Source organism: Cyprinus carpio, chromosome A20, assembly GCF_018340385.1.
Source record: "Cyprinus carpio isolate SPL01 chromosome A20, ASM1834038v1, whole genome shotgun sequence".
In the NCBI taxonomy this organism is placed as follows: domain Eukaryota; kingdom Metazoa; phylum Chordata; class Actinopteri; order Cypriniformes; family Cyprinidae; genus Cyprinus; species Cyprinus carpio.
The window spans coordinates 22,074,278-22,084,668 of NC_056591.1; the positions used below are offsets into that span (position 1 = coordinate 22,074,278).

The 10,391-nt window shown below is 35.8% G+C and overlaps 1 protein-coding gene across 1 annotated transcript; it reads right to left on the reverse strand.

Annotated features, from left to right (window-relative positions):
* Positions 1-4,386: 4,386 nt before the first annotated feature.
* LOC109104514 (mitotic checkpoint serine/threonine-protein kinase BUB1 beta-like) lies at positions 4,387-9,301 on the reverse strand. The gene is made up of 8 exons (XM_042778341.1): positions 9,097-9,301; positions 8,077-8,180; positions 7,762-7,874; positions 7,614-7,651; positions 6,278-6,353; positions 5,847-5,934; positions 5,533-5,762; positions 4,387-4,830 (listed from the first exon to the last, which is right to left on the reverse strand). Exons 1-8 carry the CDS (start codon positions 9,299-9,301, stop codon positions 4,596-4,598), a joined length of 1,089 nt encoding a protein of 362 aa, XP_042634275.1. The 3' UTR covers positions 4,387-4,595.
* Between the last annotated feature and the right edge of the window lie 1,090 nt (positions 9,302-10,391).

A 10,391-nucleotide genomic window follows, 5' to 3' on the forward strand; every position in this document is an offset into this window, starting at 1 on the left:
AGACAGACAGAGAACACAGAGCCCAACACACACCAACAGACAGATACCACACAACACAGACAGAGACACACACACAGACAGAGACACACACACAGACAGAAGACACACACACACCCCACACACACAGGACAGAGACACACTACAGACAGAACACACACACATACCAGACCACACACACACAGAGGACACACAACACAGAGAACAGAGCAGAGGACACACACACACAGACAGATACACACACACACCCACAGGAAGAGACACACACACAGATAGCACAAAGATGGTCAGACACACCACCAGACAGAGACACACACAGACAGAGACACACACACAGACAGACACACACACAGACAGAGACACACACACAGACAGACACACACACAAGGACAGACACACACACACAGACACAAGGACAGAAACACACACACACCACACACACCACACACAGATCAGACAAGACAGAGATTACAGACAGACAGACACACAACACCGAACAGACACACACAGACACACACAAGACAGAACCGACACACACAGACAGACAGCGACCACACAGGATCAGGACAGAGACACACACACTCTCACAGGCACCCACCACCACTAGACAGACTAGAGAACACACACACACAGACAGAGACACACACACGACAGAGTACACACACACAAGGAACCGACACACACACTTACAAGAGAAGGATAAGAGGACACACAGACACGCACACGACACACAGACAGACACACCACACACAGCACACACACATCACACACAGCAGACAGAATACACACAGACCAGCAACACACACAGACAGACAGCCGAGACACACGAGACACACACACCAGACACACACACAACACATACACAACACCAGTACAGCAGACAGAGACGACACCACACCAGAGACGAGAGACACACAGATAGATAGCACACGAGAAGAGAAGAGACAGAGGACACACAGACCGACGAGCACACCACAGCAGAGACACACACAGACAAGACAGGACACACACAGGTCAGAGACACCGACAACACACACACACACAGCCAGACAGAGACCACAATACCACACAGAAAGGACACACACATGAACAGAGACAACACACACAGACAGAGACATATAGAGACAGACAGAGACACCCACACACACACGAGACACACCACACCCAGACAGAAGAGACACCACAAGAGACAGACACACACACACAGACACAGACACACACCAGACCGGAGACACAACACCCACAGACAGAGCACCCCACACAGACACACACACACACAGCACGAGGACACACAACAGCACCACACACACACGACAGAGACACACACAACAGACAGAGACACAACCCACACACACACACAAGGACAGAACAGACAGAGACACACAGATCACATCCACACAGACACACACCCACACACACACACACAGCCAGATACACACACACAGACAGTACAGAGACACACACAGCAGACAGGACATGATACCACAGAGACACCAACACAGACAAGTACACACACAGCGAGACACAACACACAGACAGAGTGACCACACACCCACACAACACACAACAGACAGAGACACACACACACACACAAGACAGCCCACACCACAACAGAGACCCACACACACATACAGAACCAAACCACAGACAGAGACCACACACAGACAGATACACACACAACAGACAGAGACACACAGAGTGGACCACATCACTTCACAGACAGAGACACACACACAGAACAGAGACACAGGACAGACAGATACCACACACACACACACACACACCCACAACACACACGACATAGCAACACACACACACACACACAGACCGAGACACAACACACAGCGAGACACACACACCCCAACACACAGACAGACAGACACAGACACACGATACACACACACACAACATATACACACAACACAGCCAGAGACCAGACAACGACGACACACACATCACAGGGACACACAACACACACAGGGACACCACAGACAGAACAGAGGAAAGACAGAGACACACAGAGACACACACACAGATACACACACAGACAGAGACCACACAACACAGACAGAGACACACCACACACACACACACACACACAGACATAGCGACACACACACACGACAGACAGAGACAGACACAACACACACACACACCAGACAGAGACCCACACACACACACACACAGCACGACAGAGACACACGACTACACACACACACAGACAGACGAGAGACACACAGATTACCCACACACAGACATATACACACACAGAGACCTCACACACACACATAATGTACACACTATTAATTATTTACACAAGCTCTAATAGACAGACAGAGAAGATATTTCAATAAAAAACCACCGTCAGAAACATCTCTGGAAACACGACAGATATTAATTAGTTAGGTAAAACTATTATTTGATTTCAAAGCTGAAATGTTGAGATATTCATTTTGTTGCAACACTATTAACCTAAAATTAAAAATTTATTTGATGACAAAATTATTTTTTGTTAAACTATTTATTTAAAGCAAGACATTACAGATGAATAGGGCAAAAAAAAAAAAATTACTCATAATCACCCCCTTTCCACAGCTGATTAATTACAGTAAGAATTGCAAGCAAGTTTCCTGAAATGTTTTAATATGCAAACGAGGCATATCTAATTAAATATGCACTAATTTGAATACATTTGCAGAAATCTGAACACTGGATAAAGCCAGGCTCTAAAGAGTAGAAGTAAATTCAATTAGAAGAGTAAATTATAAATGATTAAATAAATATATAAGAAATGCATAAATATATCCAAATAAATCACAAATACAGAAGAGAGAGAGAGAAAAAAAATTATATAATATATATATATATATATATATATATAGCATAAATATTGAGCAAATAAATAAATTTAAAAAAGTAAATAGTAAATATCAGAACTGTTATCATGAACTGAAAATAAAACAGTATTTTAAATAAAAATATAAATATTTTATTTTTATATATACATTTTTTTTTACAAAATATAAATATGAAAAAAATTAAAGTAGAAAAAAAAAGAGAAATGTTGCCATGGCAACTAACTGAAGTAAATAAATAAATAAATAAATAAATAAATAAATAAATATATATACAGTACAGACCAAAAGTTTGGAAACATTGCTATTTTTAATGTTTTTGAAAGAAGTTTCTTCTGCTCATCAAGCCTGCATTTATTTGATCAAAAATACAGAAAATAATATAATATTGTGATATATTATACAATTTAAAATAATTTGTTTTTAAATTTATTATACTTTAAATTATCATTTATTTCTGTGATGCAACTGGCTGAATTTTTAGGATCATTATCAAACAGGATCCTTTAGAAATCATTCTATAGGATGATTCATTATCGCAAGTTGGTGGAAACAGTTCTGCTGCTTAATATTTTTTCAGAACATGTGAGACTTTTTTAGGATACTTTGATGAATAAAAAGTATATATAAAAAAAGAAGCTATGTTTTTAAAATATAAATATTTTGTAATAACAATATACTACTACTGGTCAGTAATTTGGGGTCAGTAATTTTTTTTTTCTTTTCTTTTTTTTTAAATAAAATCAATACTTTTATTCAGCAAGGATGTGTTTAAATTGATAAAAAGTGATAGTAAAGAAAGAAAATATATTATTAGAATATATATTATTAGAATTTTTTATTTTATTTTGAATAAATGCAGTTGTTTTTAACCTTTAATTGAATCAAATATATTAGACAGCAGACTGTTTCCAACACTCATAATAAATCAAAAATATTAGAAATGATTTCTAAATGATCATGTGATAGACTGGATGTTACATGTGACACGGAAGGCTGGAGTAATGATGCTGAAAATTCAAGCTTTACATCACAGGAATAAGTTATTTTTTTTAAAGTATATTCAAATAGAAAACTATTATTTTAAGTTGTAATACTGTTATTTCACAATATTACTGTTTTTTTTCTGTATTTTGATCAAATAAAGCAGGCTTGATGAGCAGAAGAAACTTCTTTCAAAAAACATTAAAATAGTAAATGTTTCCAAACTTTTGACCTGTACGTATATATATATATATATATATATAATATCTATATATATATATATATATATATAAAACAGAAACAAAAATAAAATAACAAATAAAATAAAAATAAATATAATTTTTAACAAATTAAATATTAACTAATTTGCATATTTTCCAGAAGATAAATCTGAACACTGGATAAAACCAGATTCAAAATTCTGGTTTGATTTTGTCGTCATATTAGAGTTAAAGGTTTTTCCAGAGGGGATTTTGGAGTTCTCTTTTAAATCACTTCATAAATCAGAAAATAATGTCAACAGACATGTTGTATAAAGCCGTGTGAATGATTTATAAACAAACACATCAGTAAAGTTTTGCTGTATGTAAGTGCTGCTGAAGTGGAGCTATATAAATGCAAAATAGATAAAAGTGCAATAAAATAAACACCTAAAAGTCTATTTTGCATGCTTTCCTTCCACTAGTCTAAAGACATGTTATAAAACCCCAAAAACTGACCAGCGCATGAAAAAACAACGTACACATCAAACGTCGAAGACTAGTGCCATCTAGTGGCTAAAACACTCCAAGACACTCGGATCTGATCTGACTGAAAGAGACTGAATGATCTGAAGAGCTGTAAACCGTGAGCTTTATTCCCACCTTCCTCCAGCAGCGTCTCCGGTCTCTCCACGGCTCGGCTGATCTCAGGATCATTAAAGCGCTTCAGGGGATCCTGGGAAAAGGTGGCGAAGGAAGTGCCGCCCCACTCCTGACTGATCTCTAGGATAGGACTGTTACCATAAAACACAGACAAACTAAAATATTTAGATCAAGACTTGTCATAATCGGCCCTTTTAGAGATACTCTAACAATAAATCAAATGTTCCTGTAGTTTAAACACGAGCAACAGCAAGCTTAAAGATTCAATGCATGCAATTCAAGTTGTTTTGGTTAAAAGCATCTACCATATAAATGTAAAAAATGCAAAAGCAATGTAATAAACGCATTTACTTTCTAAATAAACGTGACTGGTCATTGTTTTATTGGGAATGGCATTTAATTTCTTAACTTCATCCACTTCTGAAATTAATGTGGTATTAAAATTAATATTTTTATTAAAGGAAATATAATATGAACTCCAGTCCACCATAATCCACTTCATTCTCTTGGTGTTCTCTTGGAAATTAGCCACATAACAGACGATCAATGCAGTTTCACACTATATTGGGGTAAATCTCACAAAACTGGTAAAGAACTTGTAATATTTGAAGAATGTGTTAATATTTCACCACAAAAATAAAAATAGATAAATAAAAAGCAAAAACTAAAAGTAAATAAAAACACATAATAAATAAAGAAAAAGCAAAGAAAAAGACTATTTTATTCTTTTGCATTTAAAAAAGAAAAAAAAAAAGTGTAATAACATGACATTTTAATGCAAATTATGAATATTTCCAGGCAGTTTAATGACAGTAAATGAACACGAGTCACACCTGAGCTTTTTCTCCTCATTTGAGTTCGCTGGTTTACTGGATTCTGGGGCCGTTCGGCTCAGATTCTCCATCAGGACCGATTCGGACGCTTTTGGCCTCTCGACTCCTGCAAACGGAGTGGACGCGAGCTGAGCGGCGCGGGCGAATTCACACGTGTCGTCTGGACTCCGGCACAGAGTCTTATTCCAGTGACCGTTGACGATGGCTTCCTCGGAGCGAGAGATGTCCTGCTGACAAACGAACACATCACGATCACTGCCACTGATGAGAAAACTAGACATTAATTACAAGCACTGAATGAATTCTGAGCTCACTTTGTCTGTAGAGAGCTCTGCTTTTGGCTTCGGCCCTTTCAGGCTCAAGGTGGGCAGCTTCAGAGAATTACGGTTCGCCGATGATGATCTTAATGTGCAAAGAGAAATAAACACAGGCAGTGTTGATTAAACTGAAAGAAAAGAACAGAAAGAAAAAGTGAAAAACAAAGAGAGAAAAGGGGAAAAAAGAAGAAACATGAACAAAAAAAAGAGGATAAGCGAAAGAAAGAATGAACAAAAGAAAAAGAATGAAAGGAGGAAAGGAAGAAAAAACAAGTGAAACAAAAAGAAAGACTGAAAGAAGGAAAGAATGAATGAAAACAAGAGAACAAGAGAAGGACAGAAGGAACAAAGGAGAAAGAAAAAGAAAGGAGGAAAAAAAGAACAACAGAACAAAACTAACAAAAAAGAAAAGCAATCGAGTGTCTTACATTTTATTTGTCAGTGTATTCTCAGCAAAAACACTGAAAGGTTTTGCTGTTTTCTGCAGTTTAGCGTCACTTCCACCTGAAACACACAATTATCACAAACATCAATCATCACAAACAATCAAAATCATCACTATCATTCACAACCAATCACAAACATCACAATCAATCACAAACAATCACAATCACAAAGATCACAATCATCACAATCACAAACATCACAATCATCACAAACAATCACAAACATCACAATCACAAAGATCACAATCAATCACAATCATCACAAACAAATCACAAACATCACAATCATCACAATCACAAACACAAACATCACAATCACAAACACAAACATCACAATCACAAACATCACAATCATCACAAACAAATCACAAACATCACAATCATCACAATCACAAACACAAACATCACAATCACAAACACAAACATCACAATCACAAACATCACAATCATCACAATCATCACAAACAAATCACAAACATCACAATCACAAAACACAAACACACCATCACAATCACATCAACAATCACACAAAACAAACACAAACATCACAATCACAAAGATCACAATCATCACAATCACAAACAACAAAATCCAATCACAAACACACAAACATCACAATCACAACACATCACAATCATCACAAATCACAAAACAAAACACATCACAACATCACAATCACAATCAACAAACATCACAATCATCACAATCACAAACACAAACATCACAATCACAAACACAAACATCACAATCACAAAGATCACAATCATCACAATCACAAACACAAACATCACAATCACAAAGATCACAATCAATCACAATCCACAAAACACAAACATCACAATCACAAACACAAACATCACAATCACAAACATCACAATCATCACAATCATCACAAACAAATCACAAACATCACAATCATCACAATCACAAACACAAACATCACAATCACAAAGATCACAAATCAATCACAATCATCACAAACCAAATCACAAACATCACAATCATCACAATCACAAACACAAACATCACAATCACAAACACAAACATCACAATCACAAACATCACAATCATCACAATCACAAAGATCACAATCATCACAATCACAAACACAAACATCACAATCACAATCACAATCAATTACAATCACAATCATCACAAACAAATCACAAACATCACATGCATGTGGTTTAATTCATCATAGTAAGAACTGCAAAACTATTCACTAATATGCAATATGAGTGGCTACTCTATTACAGGCACAAATGAATGCCTAATAAATGCATATTACAGGTTTAACTGGGGAAAAAAAACAACTCACTGTGATTCATGTCGTCCTCTCGCTTCACTGAGCTTTTACTGAATGACACAAAGAGAGAAAGAACTTGCAAAAAGAGAAAAATGTTGAAATGTTCAATGCAAACACCTTAATCTAAGCCAAGACAAGCGCTGTCTACTGAAGAACTGACCTGCTCAGCACAGGGCCTTCCTCCTGCTCGCGGTGTATGGTGACCGGAGCAGCCGAAGATTCACACGAACCTGTAGGTTTCTGGAAGGAAGAACCGGCCTCCTCATGAACGATCTAGCCAAACGAATAAACTCACACTGTTAAAACAAGAACCTGACGCCAATATTTGATGATGTCTGTGTCTGGAAGTTCATTTTAAATATCCAAAACATGATTTTAAAGGAATAGCTGACCAAAAAATGCAAGTTGTCGTCATTTGCTCACCCTCATGTATCGGATTCACAACCTTAGACATTGAGTATAGCGGATGACGTACCTGCTGTGTCTCTGCTGTGCTGTTTCTTTGCTGAATGAGTCTCTTTTTCTGCTCGATCTGAAGCTGCAGGTCCTGCTTTAGTTTGTTCAGGTGTAAGGCCTTTTCTGTACATTCACAGTCATCAAAATCAAATTAAAATGGCTATATGATACAGGATTATTATTATTAACAAACTACAACCATAAATTTTTACTTGAAATAAAATGAATGTTAAATAAAAAGTTTTTTTTTTTTTAATTTTTAGATTTTTTTTTCAGCTATCAAAACTTACGTATGATTTTTATTTATTTCAACTTGATGTACTAAAATAACTAAAGCTGAAAAAACTATTCACACATTTAAAAATATAGAAAAAAAGAAACAATTATACAACAAAACAAAAAATAAAAATACACACACACACACACACATATGTTCTAAAATATTAAAATATTTTCATTGATACTACAATATTAGTCTTAAGATGTTAAAAGACTAGTATTGTAGTATCAATGAAAATATTTTAATATATATATGATATATATATATATATATATGTGTGTGTGTGTGTGTGTGTGTGTGTGTGTGTGTGTGTGTTTTTATTTTTTGTATAATCGTTTCTTCTTTTCTGTATTTTTAAATATGTCTGAATTAGTTTTTAGTTTTTTCAGCTTTAGTTATTTTAGTACATCAAGTTTAGTACACTAAGTGAAAATGATAAAAGTTTTGTTAGCTAAAAAAAAAAAAATCTAAAAAAAAAAAAAAAACTTATTTTATTTAACATTTATTTTATTTCAAGTAAAAATGTATGGTTGTAGTTTTATGCAAAATAAGACCAAGACAGCATTATTTTAGTATAAGAGAGATACTAATACAGTCTTTTATTAATATTTTTTTCTTTTGAATTTTAATTTTTAGTAATTTGGTTGTGTTTTCATTATTTTGATTATTATTATTATTATTATTTTAATATGTCTATACAGTTTTTATTAATTCTTTTTAATTGTAGCTCTATCAAACATTCGCAGCGTCTGGCCGTACCGCTCAAAGCTCTGCAGTAGCGCTGCGCTCGGAGCTCTTCCAGACTGAACTCTGCGTCTCCCTGATACACCTGCTCTTTACAGTACATGATCTGCACTTGACCCTCCTGCTGGGACGCGTGTTCCTCCGGAGCCTGGCTCCTCTGGGACGGGGCTGCAGTCTCCAGCGGGATGCCTGGAGCCTTCAGTGGAGGACAAAATGTCATGATTACAAAACATGAGGAGAACTAATTAAACAGTCACAGACAAATATATGGAAAGATATTTGGCCATTAAGAGCTAATAGGTGTATCCGTTTGGCCAATTAAAGGGATAGTTCACCCAAAAATGAAAATTACCCCATGATTCACTGGGGTATTCATTTGATTTACACCCTCAAGACATCCTAGCTGCATGAGGCTTTCTTCTTTCAGACAAATCCAATCGGAGTTATATTAAAAAATGTCCTGGCTCTTCCAAGCTTTATAATGGCGTTTTTTTTTAAATAGTCCAAAAGTAGTCAAATAAAGTGCATCCATCCATCATAAAAAGTGCCAACACGACTCCGGGGGGTGAATAAAGGCCTCCTGGAGCGAATCAAAGCATTTCTTTAAGAAAATATCCATATTTAAAACTTTATAAACAGTAACCTCTAGCTTAGTAAAGGTCCGGTGAGAATATGCTCGTCTCGCGAGAACCAAGTTTTGTTTACAGGAGAAAAGGAAGCAAAGTTTCCTTACTTTAGCAAGCTCCTCTTGGCTTACATAGAAATCCTCCATCATTTTTCTTTACAAATCCTCGTTTTGTACTTCTAATTCGCGGCCAGTGTTTTGTTTTGCTCTCTCCGCTGCACTTCTGCATTCTTCACGTCACATTTTTGGGTGAACTATCCCTTTAAGAGAAGTACTAGTACTATCCAAGCTAACCAAAATTTTACCATTACGTTATGAAAACATTATTTCTGAATGTTCTACGAAAGTTCAAAATGCCCAGTTATATAATGTTTTAAAAATGTATGCAAATGTTAAAGGGATAGTCTTCCCCAAAAATACAAATTCTGTCATAATTTACTCACCCTCAAGTTGTAACAAACCTGTATAAGTTTCTTTCTTCTGTTAAACACAAACGCTGATATTTTGAAGAACGTTGGTAGCCAAACATTTGATGGTAGAAAAATACTATGATAGTCAATGGCTACCATTAACTCATTTTTGGGTGAACTATCCCTTTAAGAGAACATTCCATTTGATCATTTAGCAAAAAATTGTGGGAACATTAGTTTTGAATGTTCTGAAACAAGTAATAACATTAAAAAAA

Excerpts from the sequence above, each read along its gene's own strand:
- LOC109104514 (XM_042778341.1), bottom strand. The coding sequence starts at position 9,301 with ATGACATTTTGTCCTCCACTGAAGGCTCCAGGCATCCCGCTGGAGACT. Across the intron at positions 8,181-9,096 it reads CTACTGCAGAGCTTTGAGCG|AAAAGGCCTTACACCTGAAC; the intron begins GTACGGCCAGAC and ends GTGAATGTACAG. Across the intron at positions 4,831-5,532 it reads AATGAGGAGAAAAAGCTCAG|TCCTATCCTAGAGATCAGTC; the intron begins GTGTGACTCGTG and ends TTATGGTAACAG.